At 24.6% G+C, this 23,539-nt stretch overlaps 1 protein-coding gene across 1 annotated transcript; it reads right to left on the reverse strand.

Annotated features, from left to right (window-relative positions):
* Window positions 1-413: 413 nt before the first annotated feature.
* On the reverse strand, window positions 414-1,721 carry LOC145831852 (platelet-activating factor acetylhydrolase-like). Its single transcript, XM_082939194.1, has one exon. The coding sequence runs from the start codon at window positions 1,708-1,710 to the stop codon at window positions 571-573; it is 1,140 nt and encodes a 379-aa protein (XP_082795320.1). The 5' UTR covers window positions 1,711-1,721; the 3' UTR covers window positions 414-570.
* Window positions 1,722-23,539: the final 21,818 nt, after the last annotated feature.

Here is a 23,539-nt window from a genome sequence, read left to right on the forward strand (position 1 = left end):
AAAAGGTTACTGCTTTACTTATGAAACTGCATAAAAATTTAACATAAAACAAAACAAGCATAAAAAGTGTAGGTAGTTTTTACAATGTGAACTTAAGTACATAAATTTTAACTATGATTATCAATTTACTGCATCATGTTACTTTCTGACTCATGATTTGATTTTTATGTGATTATTTTTATTTTCATACTGCTGTTAGTTGGAAAAATTTTTGAAATAAAAATTTAAAAAAAAAATGAGTATATTTCAAAACAAGCTTCAAAATTTTAAAAGTTGAAAAAAGTAAGCTATGAATTAAATATACAATTTTTTCAAACAATTATAAGGCTAGTTTCATATTCATTTCAACTCAAGTACAGCCAAAGATTAAAAACAACAAGCAAACAAACAAAAACTCAATAAACAGATCAACAAAAACTGTATGGTACAAATTATTGCACACATAATTCAATGTTTGAAATTTCAACTCAAAAAAAATAACTTAATACAAAAAAAAAATGATGCCAAGCATAAATAACTTTACTGAAATGAAAATAAATATCAGTACTCAAGGAAAAATTACATAATCAATTACAATTTCAAAGCTTCATGGTTAGAGCCAAAAAACAAAACCTCACAATTATCTTTAACAATAGCATCGACACTCACATCAACATCCAAACTAAAATGTTTATTAATAAAAGCAACAGTTAGCTTGTTATTTAAAAAAGTTATATCCTTAGGTTCAGTTTTACCATGCAGACCCAACATTTTTGGCACAAAATTCCCTGCAAAGTAATAAGAAGTGTCACTCTGTGATTGGTGGACTGAACCTCTAATTGTGGCCAATTGGCGTTCAGCTTTCACATTTAAAATTTGGTTTACATGGTACAAACCCAGTGGGCGGTATTTTAGGTGAAAATCAGCAGAGTTTATGAACAATATTGGCACATCTTCACTCAATTTTGTATGGAAGTCTTTGTTTAATGAGTAGGTCCACACATCCATTGCAACACCAACTTTGAACCTTTTGTCTTTGCTGATACAATCTATCATGGTTGCACCTCCAAAAGAGTGGCCTAAAAGTGCACTTTTCGAAGTGTCAAGTTTTCCTTTGAAGTAAGAAAGGTCAACACCTGATTTAAAGCACTTAAAAGTCCCATTGTTAATTTCAACCAAGCAGTCTAGTGCCCTGCTACATTCAAGTGACCTCTGATTGAGCTGATCATTTCTCAACTTGTGCTGGTCTTCCTCATTAAGCTGATTCAAAACTTGATTTTTCAGATAGTAGACCCACTTTTTATCGCCATGATAGTCAAAATAAAAAGTTGCGCTTGCAGACTTGTCAATGTGCTCCAAAGCTGCCACAACAAAACCTTGTGACGCAAGTTCAACACAGCATGATGAATAAACAAACCTGCTGCCCATCAGCCCGTGACTGAACACCACCAGAAGGAATTTCCCCTTTCCAAGAACTTGATCTTTAACAGCAGGGACTTTAAGATCTGACCACATCCAATTTGCAAAGGAGGCAAAAAAGTCAGGGGCGCCAATGAATGAAGTGATTCCTTTGATGTAGTTGACGTCTTCAAAATAATCTGAAATTACCTGATGGGGTTCTTTTGAAGGGTAGAAGAGTCTCATCAAACACCTGTCTTTGCCTTGTTTATCTATTATGTCTGTGAAACTGACTGTGTACTTGCCTGTGGGTTTGGGGAGTTGTCTTGGCATTCTAGTTTATGTTTTATTAATCAACCTTTAGTTATGAAGTAATTTTTGTTACTTTTTAAATTCTCAATTTATAAGTTTCATAACTTCAACTTTAAATTCAAACTTAGGTTTTGTAATTTTTTTTTTAACTTTTAATATTTTATCCTCTCAAAAAAATATGCTTTGAAATAAAAAAACTTTAGAAAATGGAAGCTGTTAAATGGCAAAAAGCTTTATACCAAACTATTTTTTTGTACATAACAAGTTAAATATTGTTAAATACTGCCAACTCTGGTAAATTTTTAAAAGCTCAAGATAAAACATACTTTTACTTTTTACACATTGCTCTTTCAGAATTGCCACTTATTATAAAGGTAAAACAAAGCACCAAAAAAAAGCTTGACTAACAATAAGCTAGAAAAAGTTTTACTTATATTTTAAAAAGGTTTAAAAAATTAAGTGATGTGAGATAAAAAGTGGGAAGAATATCTAAAATCAGAAACTTAACAACAAAGAACTTAACAGAAACAAAATTTAAAATAAACTGTTCAAAGCAATAAAAAATAGCCTGAGATTTAATGAAAATAACCAAACCAGAATAAGTACATTTAATAAGTAGAAACTTTAAAATAACCTGAGTGTAAGGCAACACTAATAATTACATTTAGAATAAATTTTTAAAAAGTGTACAAATTTACAAGCAATATTGAAACGAATTGTTTTCAAACTTATAAGTAACGAAATACCTGCTATAATAGTTTAAAAAGTAAACCATAACTTTTTCTTGTTTTTTAAGACAGAAAAGTAGCAAAGCTGTTTAGGTTTTATTAGCACAACTATTAGAACTTAAGAGTTTGATGAATAAACCAAAAAAATTATTAATTCTTATCACAATATACAGTGGGCTCTTTAAGAACAAAATGAAGAGATAACTAATAGTTTAAAAAAATATTATTAACATAGCTTATTTCTATAACACACAAAAAAGCAGTAATTTTTTGTAATTTGTCTTTAAAAACCAAATAAAATTAAAAGATTTGAAAGTATATAAGTACTAAAAAATCTCAAATTTTAAGAAGTTATTTAATAATATAAGAAGTGGCTTATCTTGTAAACTTTTCTCATTTATAAGCAAAATATAAACAAATAGCAACAAAGGTAAAAAAAAATTATAACTATTATTATTAACTTCATGTAGAAATTATAAATTTTATAAAGTTATACTTTTTTGAAGAAATTTGTTTTGATAAACTAATAATATTTCACTTAAATTGTGTTTGATATTTGTTAAGTTTTTTTTTGGCTACTCATTTAAGTATCTATTTTTAAAATTTGAGTTTAAAAACTGGTTTATATCTGGCAACCTTGATTTTGACCATAGTTGATATGTTAGAGTATTGCCTTACAATTACATTAGCATGACCTTTTAAGTTTTAAAAAACAATAAACAATTATGAGTGTTACTTATTAGAATTCTTAAATGACAGCAACTATGAATATGACAGAAGAGGTGATGTAGGGATTTAATTGAAGATGTTAAATTATTTCATACCTCAAATATCATAAAATTCTAGTAATTAAATACTTAACTATTAGTTTAGTATTTTAAATATAAAGTTTAAACTGATAAGTTGAAAATTAACAAGGGTACAAAGTTTAAAAATTAAAGATATGCCTAAATTAAGATAACTTCAATATTTCAAAAAATCTAAGACAACAATGCTTGTTTTGATAACTTCAAAAACTAATAAACAAATTTTGACTTATCACTCCTCTTAAGTTATGAAGTTTGATGAACAACTTCAATAAAATTCAAGACTGAACCTTGTCAAACCAGTCTACAAAAAGTAAATTTTGTTTAATATCAAGAAGATGAATATACTCAAGTTAAATTTTAGTTTTAATATTGATTTTTATAGCAATAACTAAAAAAAACTACATAACTTCTACTGATTCACAGTCTTAAGAAAATAGCAAGACAGTAAAAAAAGTCAAAAAAATAAATTATTTTATATAAAGCAGGGCAACAAAATATTTGTAACATTTTTTTATCTAATTCAAAACTAAATTTTAAGAAAAAATTATTGTCAAACATTTAGAAAAATTATTTCTAACAATTTTTGAATTCACTTTTAAGTAGATTATATCTTGAATTCATTTTTGTTATAAAATGATCTATCTCAAACATTTTAGGAAATAATTCATTAATATTTTTAAACATTATTTTGAAATGATAAATATGCTCTCCTTTTTTATATAACTAATTCAGTATTCTAAATTTTGTATTCAAAATAAATTGTTTTTCTTTATGAGCGAAATTTCTTCAATGCCATACTCAGATTATAGACATTTATACATTAGGTTTGCTTTCAAACAAAAATCATAAGATACAAGATATATTGACCTGTGAAATAATCAAATAAAACAGTTTTGAAAAAATTACTTTTCACTCATAGAGCAGCTATGAATTTTTAAGTTAGTTTGGAATTATGTTTTATTTGTTTAAATTTGTCAAAAATTAAAATATTTTATTTATTTGTAACCAAAAAAAAAAACATTTGAAGTTTTGAACAAAGTTACACACAAAAATATTTATACTACACAGTAAAATAAGGAAGTTTTTTATAAAGTTTTCAATGTGGCAATAAATTGAACAAAATTTTTTTTTTTTTTTTACACTTTAGTGTGTCAAATACAAAGAACTGAAATTTATAAATTTGAAATTAAAATATTTAGTATAAGATCTAAAGATATATCAACTTTTTTTATTCTAAACAAATTATTTTGCATATACTAGTGAAACTAGTTTTATAAATTTTAGCCTACTACCAAGTTGGAAAATTGCTCTTAGTTATCATAAAACATAATTGTCAAACATTATCTTAAAATGATAGTTGTTCTCTTGGTTTCAAAATGTAAATAACAGCAAAATACAAAACCGACCAAACACTACAAAATACAAAATTTACTACAAAAATGTATATAGAAATACTATGATATGTTTTTCTGAATCACTTGTACTTGTTAATAATTAAATTTTACCTTTAAACTAGCTTTGTAAATTACATGCAAAGTTTCTAAGCTTATAAGTTAGTCAAAATAAAACCTAAGTTGGTGCATATAAAACAGCTGGCTTTTATCTCTTTATTTGATACCTTTAATTTTTCAATTTATAAAGTTATGATTGAATCTCCTTATGGTATACCTTGTTTTGTCAAAATATAACAGTTCAATAAATGATTTCTCATAAAATGTACAAACTTAAGCGCTATATTTTTTTTTGTTTTATTTTTCTACAGTTGTAAATCATTCATTTCAAAATTTTAAGTAAATAATTGTAAAACATTTTTTTAATTGAGCTAGATTCCTTGATAGTCTCAAGCATAAATGCACCTTATTTGGAAAATATTTTTTGAATTAACTGTATTTAAAGTCATGTCATAAAACATTGTCTATTAAATAATGCAGTAAACCTATTAATGCAAAATTTTTAGCTTTAAAAAACTATTTTTTTCTATCTCTGAGAAAGTTGAAAATAAAAGTATATTTTCCATATTTTTTTCAAAAAATAAAACAAAATGCTCTTAAAAATTTGTTGTAAAGTTTATAATAATAAAACAATTACAAGTTTATAGTAAGGCTTATAAAATGATAAAATGTCTATTTTTTGTAAAAATAGTTATAGACTAATCCCATTACATTAAATGTAATAAGTTTATTAACTAGTCAAGTATAAGTAAAAAATAAAAGGTGTTGTACAATAATGTGTACTTTTTACACAAAAACAACAAAAAAAAAAGAAATTAATAACAAGAGTTTTTTTAGAGATTTTTTTACAAAGAATCTCTTCCTGCATCAAACTTTATCTGAGTTACCTTTTTTTGTAATTTAACAGATTAATCATTAAATACTGTTTCACTGTTAATGATACACATTTCTATAAGCTTTAGCTCAAAGTTTAAATAAAAGTTATTCTAAAGATGTAAATTTGTAAATAACAGGGTTGCGTTTCTTTGAGGCAAATAAGCAAGCCTGATTTTTAAGGAAAATACAAAATTAAATAAGTTTTAAAAATTTAAAAAAATAAAGTTTATGATTTCACTTGACCCAACTTTGTAATATTTAACATTTTAGAAATAAAAACTTTTTAAGCTTTACATTCTTTTACGATATTTAAGTCAAAAGTTGGCCAGGTTTGTATGAAGATTTAAGACACTGATTTTTTTAAGAAAAAATTATTCAGTATTTCTCAGAATTTTTATGAAATGATGGATGAAACTAAAAAGTTCTAAACTGTTTGTGCTTTTGATAGTTCTTGAATATATTGGTTAATATATTGATACAATTTGGGTAGTATATGACAATTAAAAAACTTTTTGTCCCTGACCTATTTTTAGATTGAATATTACTTGTGCAATTTCTAAAAAAAGTTTTTTAATAAAGTTAGATTTGTTTTTGTAACAAGTTAGCCAACTTTATTTAGGTATTTTTTTCAGGTTTTTTGAATTTCTTCCAGGTTATTGAAACTACACATTTTAGGTCCATTTTTAGATTAAAATTAATATTTAAAGTAAAAAAATGTATTAAATAGTTTAACAACATTTAAAAGATACAGTAAAACTACTTTAAATGTGTTTATTAATAAAAAAATTGAAGATGATAATTACTTTTATCTATGTGATAATTTTTTTGTGTAAAATCAATATTTTACTACTTATTATGTACAAATTATTTAAAATTTCAAATATTTCCAGGTTTTTAGTGATTTTTATTCAAAATTCTAGGTTTTTCCAAAATTTTTTGAATTCCAGGTTTTTTGGCCATTCTCTTCATATGACACAGTATTGAACCATAATTTTCTTAAATATTTTTCAAGTTTTGAAGACTGTTTTAACCATTTTGGCCCACAATAGTTTTTATTGATAAATCTGGCCCAAACAATAGAAAAAATTTTCATCAATAAGTTATACCATTGTTTTAGAACTAGACTTTGGCACAACTTTTGTTGATAGATATCCAAATAGTCAACATAGATATCACTTACCCATGAAGTTTTTTGACCTTAAACACAAAAATAAAATTGGACATTTTATAAAATAGCAAAATGTGTTGTCTAACACCATAGGTGTCCTAATGATATTAGTTTTCTCACTTGATAAAATCAGATTGGAAAAATATAAGTGTTGTTTTTAAAGTACAGTTCAGACAATTGTAAAACTTTTTATATTATAGTTAGAACTATAAAAAACAAATGTATACTAGATTTTACAATCAGCAATGGGTCTGCAAAATTAAAATTGTTTTATAAAAAAATGCTTGTGTTAGAGAACTTTACCTTATTTTGTCCAGTGAAAAAAGGATTACAGTCCTAGTGATGGCTTCAAAACTCTTAAAATTTTGCAAGATCAAAACCTTATGAAAAAATAAATACATAGTACATAGTTGACACATGGTCATGAAAGCTGTTTTTGTACATATTTTTTAAAGGTAAATTTTTTATTCAGGGGTAAAAATGAGTTGACCACTGGATTTCAATCTTGCAGCTCAAGTTAGAGTTTTAAATACCACTTTAGAACCTCTTTATCATAAGACCACAACAAATAAAACTTTCATTTCTGCTAAATTATCAGGAAAACTTCCCTGGATAATTGATATCAATATATCATTTTTATCAGTTACTTGCTAGGTTTAAAAGTTTCTACCATAAAAAAAACCAATAATATTCAAATTGCATGTTAGTAAAATTTTCATTTTATAAATTGTGTCCCCATGATAAATTTTAAAGTTTTCATTTAAATTATTAAAATTCATGTTATCTGTACTTCTGATTTAATATAATCATGTCTACTTTATATTTAACTTTTCTTGAATTAAAGACTTGGTTTTATCTTAGCTTTTTTGTTTAACTTTTCTTTCAACAAAATCTTTGCTGTCAGCTGGTTTTCTTTAAAAAGCATTTTACAAAGCATCCAATTTATCTAAACTAAATTATTTCAGGTATTAAATTGTTTAACATTGAAACTGTATTCTAAACAATTTAACCGTTTTTTTTTTTTGTTTTGAATTATACAAAAAGTTTTTAATAACTTATAGAACTTAGAATATCTAAAATAATAAAATTCAAAGATCGAATAGTTTAGTTCATAAAAAAAATGTGTGCTTATTAAAATTTATAGTATTTCAGTAACTCAATAATATCTACCTTTTATATATGTTAAATTTAACAAGTTCTAACGTAATCTTAATTAGATTTTATCAAACTACTTTTAAAGAAAAAATTGCTGTCTGTCAGCTTTAAAACAAATTTTATAAAGCATCTAATTTATCTTATTAAAATTTTTAAGGTTTTATATACTTATAGCAAATTTAAGCGTTTTTGAGTTAATATAAAAATTTTCATTTAGAAAGCTATTTTTCTTGTAAAAATAAAAAGAATTCTGATCGAAAAACGGTAGAAAATCAATTAACGGCATTATTTAAAAAGCTTTCATCTTAAGAGAAAACATTAGACTCGTTTCAAATATATATTATGACATGGGTTTCATTATAATTAGAAACTTAATAAACAGTATCATAAATTGTTGTTGTAGCTTTTATTTTAAATTACGTGCATAAGTTTACCTACAGCTTGTTTTATATTGTTTTACAAATAACGGTAAGCTCTAAAGCAATTACGCATATTTAAGAACAACGACCATTTATTTTGAACAGACTTAATAACAGTTAGTAAAATGTTGTTTTTTTTTAATTTGTTATCAATTATTAAACAAATTTTCAACTTTTCTTAAAAAAACGCAGCAAATAGCATAGTTATCAAAAATATTAAAATAAAGAGCTTAACAAACGTTTTTTTTTTTAATATTTGAACTTTGAATGCGTAATGACAATGAGTAGTTAAATGACAATTTTATTATAGAAATGTAAGTTAAAGTTTTTTAATTCCAAACACTTTGATTTTTAAGGTGCTAATCAAACTTGGTAAAAAGCACTGTGCTTGCTTTAAAAATCTCTGGTAGTAGGATTTAAAATTTTATTAAAACTATTTTAACTTCTTTAAACTAGACTAGACACAGTGCTTTTCACCAAATCAGGTGTATTACTCGGCACATTATATGTATTAAGGATACATATTTTGCTGCTCAGTTTCAACTCACAACTCCACTCGATCAAATACGCTTACTTACCGACAAATGGTAAAGGTCATAGGTTTTAGTGATAGAAAATTTAAAAAGATAAAATAAGTTACAACTTAAAAGATACTACAAATAAAAAAAATGTTGAGTGGGAATTATGCAGTTGGAGTTAGGCAGTATACTTTCTTTGGTAGGAATCACCAACGTAAAAAATTACTATATACTGCAAAAGTGAATTTACGTTATGATTTTAAAATAGTCGTTTAAGTATTATATTGTCTTTTTATTGTTTAACTCTTTAATGTTTTTTTTTTGTATGAATTACAAAACTGTACAAAACTGAAACTTGAACTGATCAAGTAGAAAAACAAGAAAAAAATTTGTTAAGATAACATCTTAATGTTCAGAAACCACATTATAAGCCTAGTTTAGATTTTTTTGTTGGTAAAATTCGTGAAAAAAATTAGCCAGGAGAAAAGAGTATTAGCAAAGAAGCAATACCTTATATTTGTGTACTTTTTCTTTTTATTTTACATAATTTGCATTTTTTACAAGAAACAACTTTAGTGTATGTGCTGTAGGGTCCTTATGACCGTTTTGAAAAATCTCTGTGTTAAACGTTGCCAGATCGGAACGCAGTGGTCGACATCTATAAAAAAAGCAATTAATTTACAGTTTAATTTTAAATTTAAAGCTATAATATATTAACTTAATTTAATATCCTTAAGATTTTAAATATAGACCATTTAAATGGACCATTTAAGAAAGCTAAAGTTTCGCTAATAAAAAAATCAGAAGTTTGTATAATTTGATACTTTTATTTTTATTTTGCCTAATGATAGTTTATTTTATAAAATTTAACAACTCTAATTGAGTCTAAATTAAAATTGTTGTGCACAATTTGCTTGTCCTGTTAATATCGCATTTTTTGTTTAGATGTAACAAAAAATCCAAAATTTACTTCTAAACGAGTTTAAGTTTTATTTATTTTTTACTTGTTTATTACTTGTTAAAAGTAAATAAGTTTCTATTTTATTTAATCACACTTAAGTTTGTTATTTTTTTTGAACATGAAAGTCTTAAACGACTCGTTACACATTGAAAATAAAACATTTTTGAACTAATTTAAACAAAAAAAAATTTTGAAACCTTAAATTTTCATTTATATATATGTGTTTATTTATTTTAAAAATAAGCACTTTTTTTCATAAGATTAATTATATAGATGTTTTTTCCATTTGTTTTGAACAATAAACATCTTAAACCTCTAATTTAAATCTAAAAAATTGATGTCAAAGTGAGGTTTAAATTCTTTTATTCTTTATATAAGCTACTTGACCTAATAAATAAGTATTGCTCTGTAAAGTAAAGTGCTTAGAAAAAACTAGTAATAAATGTGGAAATTAACTATTTTATTCGCTATCCAATTACTATTTTGTTAATATATTTATTTACTATTATAATTGTCAGTTAATTTTTGTTATTCTTGTATTAATATATTCCCTATTTTGGACCCTATTTATATTAATATTTTCCCACTGAAACCGGGTAGTAAATAAAATATAAGTATGCTCATTTTTTGTACATAAACATTTAATTTTTAGCCACATGTCGGAAACATTTAAAAATTCAACAAAAGAGATTATCTTTTATCCTTCAATACCTTCTTGAAAACAATTTTATTTATGTACAATTTATTGGTGCTGAAAGTTGCGTTAAAAATGTGATGACGTCAATAGGTTACTTTAATATTTAATGAGTTGTTATTAGCTGCTATAAAAAATTATTTTAAATAATACTCTAGAAATCTAATTGCTGTTCAAAGTTTTTACACAAACAGAACTTAAAAAAATGATGAATTTTATTATTGATGATTTAATATTACATTTTTTAGTTTTATTTTTATTTTAAGTTTAACATTTAGTTAACCAAACTGTCTGCTAAAGCAATAATTGTAAATATGTTTGCTGTTTGAAACTTTCAAAAAGGATAATTTAATAAAAGATCTCCAATCTGATAAGTTTACTTTTTATTACAAAGTTATGTTTATTGGTCTCTAATATAACTATGACTAAATAAAAAAAATACTGATTGTTACTATTTACTAGCTTTGTTACTATCATATTTTTTTAGATTAAGCACAAACATACATTAGATACAACTTCTACAGCTTTAAAGTAAAATCAAATTTGCAGTATATTGGTATCATTATACTTCCAAAAATAATAAAACAAAGTAAGTTACAATAAAAAAAAAACAAATTTTAACTTTAAATTTAAAATAATATATTCAGCTTCATACATATAATTGATTTTAGCTTTATATTAGTGACTTTAAAGATTTCTGAAACAGGTAATAAACATATAAACTATTAAAAACATTTTGTTATACACAATATATAAAGTATGATAACGTTATTAAGACATTAAAATTTATAGTATTTTTTCAATGATTATAGTTTTTTTATTAGCTGCTAATTTGTTATACTGATAATTTTGTTGGATTTGTATACTTATCAAAATTTTTTTTTCAGAAAATTATACTTATCAAAAAACTTTTTTTTAGTTTGATGACAAATTGTTAAAGTTAAAATAAATAAAAAAGTTTTTTTTCGACATTTCTGTTGTTTTAGTTTCTTCCGAAGTAATCTACCAAAACAATGACATTAAATATAACTAATATATATTTGAATTTAAACAAACACTTTTTTGTTTTTTGTTAATAACGAGACACGTTTAAAAGTTTTTATCAATTTTTAGTCAGTAAAGCTTTTTTCAAGGACTAATTTTTTTCTTATCCGCTCCGTCGATTAAAAACGTTGCACATCCTACTTTAATGTAAACTTAAATTTTTAGCCACTTTTAAGTGGCTTTCAAAATTTTACAACAACTTTATAACCTACTTAGGAAACTTAATTGAATAAAAAAACAGTTATAGTTCTATACATATCGTAAGTGCTAAAAGTTGCGAGTAATGAATTGTGACGTCACTAAGATAATTCATTTTTTTTAATATTTTTAAATTTCAAGTTATCATCGGCTGCAATAAAAAAATGCATACTGAAAGTTCAAAAAAAAAACTTGACAAAAAATTATACAAAGTTCAATGTTTGTATAAATCTAATTAAACTTATATAAAACTTTAATAATATTTATTCTATTAGTATATATTTATAATTTTTATGTTGCTTAATTTTACTTTTATTTTCATTTTTATGTTTGAGTTAACTAAACTTTCTGCTGAAACAATGTCTGTAAATATAACTTCTTATACTGTTTTGTTTCTTGTAATAAAATTAAATAGTAAAGTGCTTAACAAATTTTTTTAACCATTATGGTAAAATTTAAGTATGAATTCTTTTAGGTGAATTCTGTTAAGATTTTGTCCCTAATATAATTACGAATTTTACAAAAACATTACTGAATGTTACTATTTACTAGCTTTGTTACTATCAATTTTTTTTAGTTCAAGCACAAAGATACATTAAATACAACTTTTAAATCTTTAAAATAAAATAAAATTTGCAGTATATTGATATTATTATACTTTTTAAAAGTAATGAATAAAAGTAAGTTACAATAATAACATAAAACATTATAACTTTAACTTTAAAATAATAATATTAAAAAGATATTATTATTTTTTTAAAATATAATTTAACTTCATATATATAACTATTTTAAGCCTCATATTAGTGACTTTAAAGATTTCTGAATCACATAATAAACAAGTAAAATCATTAAAAATACAATCTAAAAAATATGATTACGTTATAAAGCCATTAAAGTTTATAGTATTTTTTCAATGATTATATTGTTTTATCACCTGCTAATTTGTTATACTGAAAATTACGAATGAATTTGTAAACTTATCAAAATTATCTTTTAGTTTGTAGACAATTTTTTAAAAGTTTAAAAAAAAAAAAATTTTTACAATATTTATGTTGGTTTAGTTTTTTCCGAAGTAATCTACAAAAACAATGACTTTAAATATAATTAATATACAATTGAATTTAAACTAACACTTTTGTGTTATTTAATATAACGAGACTTGTTTAAAAATTTATATAAATATTTAGTCAGTAAAGCTTTTTTCATATACCAATTTATCCTGGTCCGGCCCGTCGATTAAAAACCCCATTCCTACTTTAAAGTATAATTTAAATTTTAGCCACTTACAACTAGCATTCAAAATTTTAAATCAAGTTTGTAACTGGTTTAAAAACAGAAGAAATCACTTAAAAACAGTTGTATATATGTACGCATTATTAATGCTAAAAGTTGCGAGTAATGTGTTGTGAAGTCACAAAAATACCTAAAGTTGTTTTTTTTTTGAGTTTCAAGTTATTATCAGCTGCAATAAAAATAACATACTGAAAACTCAAAAATACTTAACAAAAATTTATACAAAGTTCAATATTTGTATAAACCTAATTAAACTTCTAAAAAACATAGCAATGTTTATTATATATTAGGTTAGAATTTAGTAAAATGTGCAAAGATGTCCCTTTGTCCATTTTTGACGCTTTTTAAAGTTTCTTTCGTGCAAAAATGACACTTCAAGTAAAAGTGTCCCTTCGTGCGTATTTGACACCTACTCACAAAAAAATTATTTAAACAGTAACAGACGTTAAAGTTTACTAATATATAAAAGTTACAATAAAACATAAAATTGTAAACAAGTATTTCACTTGTGTTAAAATTTTGTGGAGGGGTAAAGAAATCTAACCGTTGCAACTATTTATTTTCGATCTCTATTTATACTATACAAGAGGAATTTTTTATTAGAAAATTTTTTGTTACGTCATTAAGCTTGTTTGGCGTAAAGTTAACTTAGAATAAGTGGATTTATCAGTACGGTTTCAATGAAGCGTATCGTATCCATTATGGGTTTTTTAACCGCAAAAAAAGTACTATTGCATCTTTATGACATTCAAACTTAAGTCGATAACCAAACTTTCCATTTTAGAAATTGTTTATTGTTACATTTTAGTTAGAACAAAGGTGTTTTAAGATTTTCGTCAAACAATGACATATAGACAAGTTAGATGAAAAATATATTGTTATTTAAAATAAAAAAACATAGCACACCTAAGGTTTTCAACTTACTTCAAAAGTTATCGTTGTAAACGGGCTTAAAAGACAAACTTTTAGTGCTCAAAAAAGTTAGTGTGTTCTATAATCTATTGTTGAGTTTTAATTGAAATAATAACAGTATTGAACCCATTATACTGACCCTAATTAATAAGTATTTATATTATATACCGTTTACCTAAAAATAAACATATTTTAATATTTGAGCTAAACAAAATCGTAAAAGTATTAAAGTATACATCTTATACAAACTTTGCAATCAGGTAAAATAAATTAAAAAAAAAAAAACTACAGTCAAAGTATAATGTAAAACGTGAGTTAAATCTTTCAGCTATACAAAATCTTTAAAAATATTAAAGGAAGTATTTTATACAAGTTTATAACTTAGAGAAAAAATTCAATAATAAAACCTTAAGCCAAGCTTTTTATTATTAATAAGTAAGTGTATGCCTTTTGAATTAGTTTCTTGAGTAATAATTTGTATTCTTTAAGTTCTATATTTAGCTTCCGTTAGCTAATAATTTGTCAAACAAAACTAAATACTAACTAACTAATGAGTTGTTTTGAAAATTAGTTTCTTTAATTGAATATAAATTAAGTATGAAAGTTAAAACATAAGCTTTAAAAACACTTGAGTTTTTGTACTATATAGTGCAATATAAATGTAATTTTACTTTCAATTTAAATACAGTTTTAGAGCTAAACTTCGTCTTCAGAATTCTAGCATATAAAAAATACATTTCTTTGTCTTCATAAAATTTATTTATATAACTCTTAGTTGTTAACAATGTTTTACCACATTAATATAATTGAAATTGTTTATTTATAATCTAAACTAAACGAAACTTTACTATTATTTACCATATTTATGTAAATACTAAACAATTTTTGAACAATATAGTTACAATAAGTTTAAATTTGGTAAGGTATTTAGGTTATATTTACATTATATAAACTGTAGCTAATTTTGTAATGTCCTTGAAAAAATAAATTGTATCTGTGGTGTACGAATCAATAACAAAGATTTTTTTCGTACACCAAGTCTTTAGAAAAAAATATTTGAGTGCTTAACTTTTTTGTTGGGCATTAACCTCACTTACTAAAATAGGCATTTATCTCATGTTGTACCACATACAATTTAAAATTGTTATTTTTATATATACAACAAATATACTTACTTACTTTTGAATTTATTTTTGATTTTATCTATTCGTTAAAGTAAATTATTATTTCTCTGATATATGTTTTAGTGGTGTTAATGTGATATATAAAACAAGTATTATATTTTATAACCGTTATCCTGGACAAGACGTTAAAAGGTATATGTGGTCAACTCGACAACCAAAAGGTTCTTCATACACCAGGTCCTAGGACCAAATATTTTGAGCGTTTTTTTGTCGTTCAACAAACTATCATGCGATTTCATACACACACAAATAAATAGCTTATCATAGTTAAATCTAATTATGATCCATACAAAATTATATTATAATGTATAATATGTACATAAAATATCTTTTATACTAAATTATAACACTTGCATATGTTTAGCAACCAAGTATTTTTGACATGAATTTTAATCAAAAACTAATAATATTTACATACTATATATTTATATATATATTAACTAAAACTATAGTGTTTTTCGGATTTTCTTATTAATAATTGTACTATTGTTTTAATGTGTTATTTTGATACAAAATTTTAATTAACAGTTATTTTTAGTGGCTAACATTTGTTTCTTAAATATTTTATTTTTCTGTTTAATACGTAGTTTCTAAATATTGCAAAGTTTATAAAACCTTGAGTTTTTGTTCAGGGAACAGTATTTACTACCACTAATTCATACTTCAAAGATTTTATTCGGTTGTTTATATTAAATGTTTTACAAGTATTTCAAAAATTTGTTTTTTGTTACAAAACATTAATTAACAACTTTATTAAGTCCCTTATATTCGTTTTGTTGGACTTAAAATGTATTTGTTTTCGTTTTTGTTTCTAAGCATAGCGGAATTGATAAAATCATGAATTTTTGTTTTAGGGACAGTTTACTAAATAATAACAAACAATAATTGCTATGTATAGTAGAAATAGAAAATATCAGCTGTTTAAGAAAAGTGTAGTATATAAACCTTTTTGTTTTATTTTCCACATTTTACAATTAATTGAATTTCATATCACTTAGGTTAAACTTTTTTGCATTGTTTCTTTTTTTGTTTTTAACATAGAAACTATCTATGTAGTTGTGATACTAATAGAAAATTACTAAAATGATAATTAAGTTTTTATTTCTTTTACTTTATTTTATCACTTTAAATAAGATTTATAAAAAGCTATTATTTTTTTAGCTTTTTAAAGATAGGCTGACCATAAACATATATATATATATATATATATATATATACTTTTTAGAATCAGGTAAGTATTTTAAATTAACTTTATAAAAAACTAAATAAATAAATTTGAAAACGTATGCAACTTATTTATAGTAGAAGCCTATTTTTAAGGACGATTTGTTAATCAATTATCCTAAAAAGAACAAAACAACACATAAATTTAAGTTCATTATGTTTCATACCAAATGTTGTAATAATTTTGTTTTAAATCTAGCTCATGAATATTAAGATCAATATTCAAAAACTTTTTTAATTAATCATTCAAGTACCACAAGTATGACAATAATTACAAAATAGAAACAGAATTTCATCATTTTTAAATAAAAAGTAGGTCTACTAGTTTTATCATTTATTGTAGTAACAAAAACTAAAAATATACAAAGTTAAAATTTGCAGCATGTTATTGAAAATAACCTAAATAATCTAGATACACAACTTTGTTTTTATGTATTGTTCTTTTTTAATGATAAACGTTTTTTTTTTTTTGTTGTTTGGTAATTAAATTTTAAAACGTTTTTACCGTATATATTGACTTACTAATTCACAAGAAATTCAATACTACAAAAAAAAAAAGAAACGGGTCAAGTATGTTTATTATTAATATTTTTTATGAAGTATCGAATATAAACGAGGGGTCATTTATGAATAAAGACACTTTTAGCCCGAGAGAAAAAAACTAAGAAATATATATAAATAAATAAACATAAAAGAAAAAATTATTATAAAAGTTATAGATAAGTATAATTGTAACAGTGATAGTATACATAAAAAATAAAAAACAAATATTAACTTTGAAAACCTTTATAAACGAAAAAAAAACAAATTAACGACCGAAGGTTAGTGTTAGTGGTAACAGTTATAGAAAATGTTATAAATAAAATAAGTTATTAATTAAAATAGACGTGCATATTTGATCCTTCGTGCAAAAGTGTACTTTCGTGCATACTTGACACATTAAAAAGGCTTTTATGAAAACAAATTTTAAAGTTAATTATCAAAAAATTGCAAATAAAACATAGTATTATCAACAAGCATTTGGCTTGTGTTAAAATATCAACAACTGGAAAGTTAAAGTAACCGCATCGTTGCTAAGATTTAATTTGAAGCTGATTTTATACTATGGTGAAGCAACTTATTGTGGGTAAATGTTCTGTTACGTCACTATTATTGTTTCTCGTACCAGTAAGTTTGAATAAATGGATTTATCAGTAAGGTTTTAATGAAGGATATCGTATACATTATGGGTTTTTTCTATCTGCAAAAACAGTACTATTGCATCTTTATGGCATATAAATTCTTGACATTCATCCATATTTATCGATTTAAAAAAAATTGTGTTTTTACCTCTAATTCAAAACAGTAGATAATAATAAATAAAAAAAAGCAATTGTAATAATTGTATAATAAAACTTAAATTTAGCATAAAGTTTGAGATGAAGCACAATTTATAACTATTATTAAAATATTTAATTACTAGAAAACGTTCATTTGTAACTGAACTTATTTTATTAGTGTCTATTATTTGTTATTAACATACAAATCAATATATTATACTATTATTCATAAATACTTGCACAGTCAGGGTTATTTACTAGGTGTTCTTCAATTACGTCCTGGACAAGACATTAAAAGGTATCCGTGGTGTATTACTCGATAACCGAAAGATTCCTCGTGCACCAAGTCTTGAGACTAGATAATTTTAGCGTTTTTCGTTTGTCGTTCAATAAACTAATAGCAGAGATTTTTGAATCATTTACTACTATTTTAGATTTAAATTTTTTAAATTTACGTTAGTATTCATTTAACAAATTCATCAATACTTTTTGGAAAATGTTCTTTTACTTTTGTTACCAGATTGCCTTGAGGTTATACCGACATAACTATGTTCTAAGAAGAACTTGAGGTATTAAATTGGTAAAATACCGAACTTTTTTTTATATTCTGATATCGAATATTTGCCCCTTAAGTCTAATTAATGGTCTAGATAAGAAAATAAATCTCGGTTTTGCTGATTGATAGTATATATTTACTTATTTAATGGTTGATGTTTCACTCTATAACTCTTGAGTTCTTATTGACATAAGGTTATAATAAAGTAATCTAACATTTCTCTGGCCCTGCTGGCTTTATGTTGTAGAAAACTTTAAGCGTTAACTAATAAATTTCTTTACAAGTTTTTCTAGATAGCAAATATAGTTTATTATCATTTTTTTTCTGATTCATTTCATCAGCAAATAATTTTTTGAACAAATTTATATAAATCGAAAAACTTCCAGTCGTCAATCTACAAACGGTTTATCATGCTTTCATAAAAAGCCGTTCGTAGATTGACGACTAAAAGTTTTAAGGTTGTGACTGACTGATGAGTCCTAATAACCACGAAATCAGTCTCATCCTACTGAAACTTATGGTCTGATGATCGAATTGCTAGATAAACCCTTTTGTTAAATTTGAGCTTGTTTCACGGCAAACGAAAGTCCAGGCTTTTGCTTTGCAGACTTTCGCTGATGTTTTTTGTTGAAAGCTAAACTAATATAACTTATTTCTTATTCTGAAAACGGTGTTAAAAGGTGTTTATCTGGTGCGAATCGACAACCAAAAGATTCTCCGTGCACTAGGTCCTAGGACCAAAATTTTTTATTATTATTATGGAAGTTTATTGTCAAACGAAGGACCTAGGCATTAAAATCTAAGTCATTTAACTTTAAACACACTAACATAAAGTATAAAAAAAATTACAGTGTTAAAACAAACATAAAACCCATACAACGGACAAACTGAAAAAAAAAAAACTTTCACAACCAAAATATTCAACGATTCCAAAGTCACCAATTTCCAATTATACATTGCAAAACAACAAACTTTTTAAACAAGCATCTCTTGAAAAAGTTCTTCCGAACCTGGCTAGAAAGTCTAGAAACTATTTTATAGACATAAGTCAACTACTCTTCATGAAACAAGATATTTCAAAAAGTCATTTATTTTAAACTTTAGACAGAAATCTTCATCTTGCAGAACATTGATCTCAACACTATTTGCCATTCTTCATGTTTTCAAAGTTTCATCATGGCAAATTCAGTCAAAAATCACTTCAAACATGTGGCAGCAACAATTCACAGATCTAGCTCACAAATCAACTGAGCATCCAATAGTTTTAGAATCCAAAGCCCGAAGCAAGTTAACAATAGGCCGGAAAACAAAAAATCAAATTAAAAAATACTTAAGATCTATAAGGAGAAGGTGTTGCTTACAAATCAAACTATTAATAAACCTCATGTCTTTATGTCAAACTATTAAAGAGATTAACAAAACTAATTTTAATGATAAATATTTTATTTAAACCACATTGTTTTAACTTTAATCGAAAATGTTTAAGAATTTTGCAAAATACTAGTTTATTTTGAAGTTCATTCCACATTTTTACAGAACGATAGAAAAAAGAATTTTGCCAACTAACATTGTTGAAATGATATTTGCATGTATATTTTATATTATTACCTCTAATTAAGTAACTATTTTTATAAGGTTTAAAAAAAGTTTGGGAATCAATAGTATTTCAATGTTAATTAGTTTTAAAAAAGCAATAGGATCAAATATAAGTTTTCTGTACTTTAAAGTTTTTATATTGAGCTTTGTTAGTCTGTCTATGTAAAACGAATATGAAATGTTGCACCGATTAAAGATTGATCTCGTAAATTTTCTTTGAATAAATTCTAGTTTGTTGATGTCTTTTATAGAACATTGAGACCATAATGGTGTGTTGTATTCAATCTTAGGACGGATTTAAACTACTTATATATATACTCAGTTTTTTTTTTAATGTATTTCTATTTTATTAATGATAAACGGTTTTTTGTTGAGTATCAACATTTGAAGAAAATTATATTGTATGTATTTATAAACGAATTGACTAGAAATTCATAATTACAATAATGTGTTTGATTAAATATCATAGTATACTATTAAAAAAAGCTTCCACAACAAAAAAAATTAACAAGTATTTCACTTGTGTTAAAATTTAATCAACAGGAGAAGTAATGAAACTTCATCGTTGTTACTATTTTTTCCAAAGTGTTTATATACTATACTAAGACTAATTTTTTGTCGTAAAACTGTTGTTACGTCGTTAATCTTGTTTCGAGTACTTGTAAGTTAGAATGAGTGTCTTTATTACTACGGTTTTATTGAAGCGTAATATTCTACGACTATGATTTTTAATGGTATAAACAGTAATAAAACGTCTTTAAAGCTTTTAAATTTAAATCACTGAACAACATTTCCCCATTTTGAAAATCTATATTTAATCTTTCATTCTAAACACTAGGTAACAAAATTCTCATAGTATTATTACATACAAAATTAATATGCTACAATAACTAATAAGGTGTAAAATGAGTAAGTGTCAAATGTGCAAGAAGGGAAACTTTTGCATGAAGGAAAATTTTTACATGAAGACATTTTTGTACAAAGATACTTTTGCACGGGTTGAAATTTTTTTTTATTTAACTACTTTATATTGGTTGTAATTTTCTATTTATTTTATTTCTACTGTCACTGTTACCCTTAAAACTCTCCTCGCTTGGTAATTTTTTTTTTTTAAGTTTTATAGGTATCAATTTATTTATATATACTTTACTTTCTATTTTGTTTTAATAAAGAATTTTTCAAGTTATTTTTTATTTTTACTATTACTGTTACTCCTAACCCTTACCCTTGGTTAGTAACTTTTTTTTTCCTTTGTTTTAAATTAATCTTTTTGTAATTATATTTTATTAAAAAGTGACCCTACGTGCAAAAGTGACTTTGTGCAAAATTGTTTTTGTAAAATATATCTTAACCCTTTATCGTAAAAAATAAAGTTGCAGAAAAATCCAGCAAAGTAAGTTTACCTACCGACATCATTATGATTAAGATAACGTTTTAGATTCATCACAGTTAAGACTATGGATCATTAAAAGTTCTAATTTAAGTTTCTTAAATAAGCCTAAATAACATTAAAATACACTAGTTTTTGTCTTCAAACAAAAATTCCATGTTTGGAGTAACAATCTAAATTTTAACTACAGTATAAACTTATTAATAATATTAAGCCTATTATACTGACTAAATTACTAAATACTTATATTTATTACTTGATAACCAAAAGGTTCCTTTGTACACCAGGTGCATAGACCAACCTTTTTGTGTTCTTATTTTATCGTTCAGTAAACAATAATACTAATGTCAGCATTTAGTATAAGTTAAGTATAAATTTGATTATCGGGTAGCTGGCAAATTTTGACAAGCGTACAAAATTGCACGAATGAACAAAATTGCAATAAGAACTTTTGCACGAAGACATTTTTGCACGGGTTAATTTTTTTTTTTAATACTATTATATTGTTTTAACTTTAACTATTTTTTTAGTATTTTTTACTATCACTGTTACCTGTAACCCCTCGGGTGGTAATTTTTCATTTGAACTTTTCTTTAATTTTTTATTCATTTTTTGACTATTATAATCATTATCACTGTTACCCCTAACTCTAATCCTCAGTCGGTAGCTTTTTTTTAGGTATGATTTTTTTGATAATTTTCACTACTTATTTTTTTTTTTTTTTTTACTTTCCCTGTTACCCCTAACTCTCACCCTCATAGAATAACTTCTTTCTTTATTTTTTTATTTTTTAGTTTTATTTTTTATTTTTTTACTCTCGTGCAAAATTGATCCTTGGTGCAAAATCGTCGTCGTGCAATTCTGTTCCCTCGTGAAAATTTGGCTTCGTGGAACTTTTTCTTCATGCAATTTAGACCGCTTCCCTTGATAATGGTTTTTAGTGTGGTTGTACTACATAGAAGCCTAAATGTTGTCCTTATGCAAAATTGACGCATTTCAAAACTGTCATATACAAATGTCTCTTCGTGCAAAAAATTTTTTGTGCAAAAGCGTTCCTTCGTGCATACTTGACACCTACACATTAAAAAGGGTTTGAAAAAAAAATTAAATATTACTTATTAAAAAAATTTTACAACTAGAAGATAAATCTATAAACAAGCGATTTGCTTGTGTTAAAATGTCAACCACAGGAGGATTAAAAAAACCGCACCATTGACAATGTTTAATGTTAAGCTGTTTTTATACTATAGTGAAACAAGTTTTGTGGGGAAATGCTTTGTTACGTCACTATTATTGTCACGCGCATTAACAAGTTTAAACGAGTTGATTTGTTAGTAAGGTTTCAATAATAAGTATTGTATACATTATGGCTTTTTTCTAACAGCAAAAACAGTACTATTGCATATTTATGACATCTAAACTTATGCCAGTAATATACATGTATCATGATACAAAAAATTGTATTTATTTCTCTCATTTTAAACAGAAGATAATAATAAATAAGAAAAAGCAAGTATAACAACTGTGTAATAATACTTAAATATAGCATGAAATTTGAGATAAAGCACAATTATGACTATTATCAAGATGTTAAAGTATCAAAAATTAATTCATTTATTACTGCACTTGTTTTTTTAATGTCTATTGTTTGTTTTTAACATATAAATCAATATATTATAGTATTATTTATAAATACTTGCACAATCAGGGTTATAACTAGGTGTTCTGCAATTTCGTCCTGGACAAGACATTAAAATGTATCCGTGGTGTACTACTCGATAACCGAAAGGTTCTTTGTGCACCAGGTCCTGAGACCAAATAGATTAAGAATTTTTTTTTGTCGTTCAATAAACAAATATGAGTTCTTTTGAAACATTTACTACTATTTTAAGTTTAGATATTTTTAATTTACAATATTTTCCATTATACAAAATTCATAATAAATTTTGTGAAATATTTTTTATTTTGTTTTTTACTGAATTGCCTTGAGTTTTTAAAACATAAATATCTTCACAAAAGCAGTTAAAGTAGTAAAATACCAAGCCTTTTTAACATTCTGATATTAATTATTTGCTCACAAGTCCAATTAATGGTCTCGATAAGAAAATATTTCTTGGTTTTGTTGATTGATAATATATATTTATTTATTAACTGGTTGATGTTTTACTCTATAATTCTTAAGTTTTCATTGACATAAGATAATACTAAAATAATCAAACATTTGTTCGGCCCTGCTGGCTGTATTTTGTTCAAACGTTTAAGGTGTAAACTTTTTTACAAGTTTGTGTGGATAGTAATTTTTATTTAGTATCAAATTTATCCGATTTATTTTATCAGCAAATAATTCTTTTG

The sequence above is a fragment of the Thalia democratica genome, chromosome 3 (genome assembly GCF_965202585.1).
Source record: "Thalia democratica chromosome 3, ktThaDemo2.hap1.1, whole genome shotgun sequence".
Classification (NCBI taxonomy): domain Eukaryota; kingdom Metazoa; phylum Chordata; class Thaliacea; order Salpida; family Salpidae; genus Thalia; species Thalia democratica.

Bases quoted from the DNA above. Each gene is read 5' to 3' on its own strand.
- LOC145831852 (XM_082939194.1), bottom strand. From the start codon at position 1,710: ATGCCAAGACAACTCCCCAAACCCACAGGCAAGTACACAGTCAGTTTC.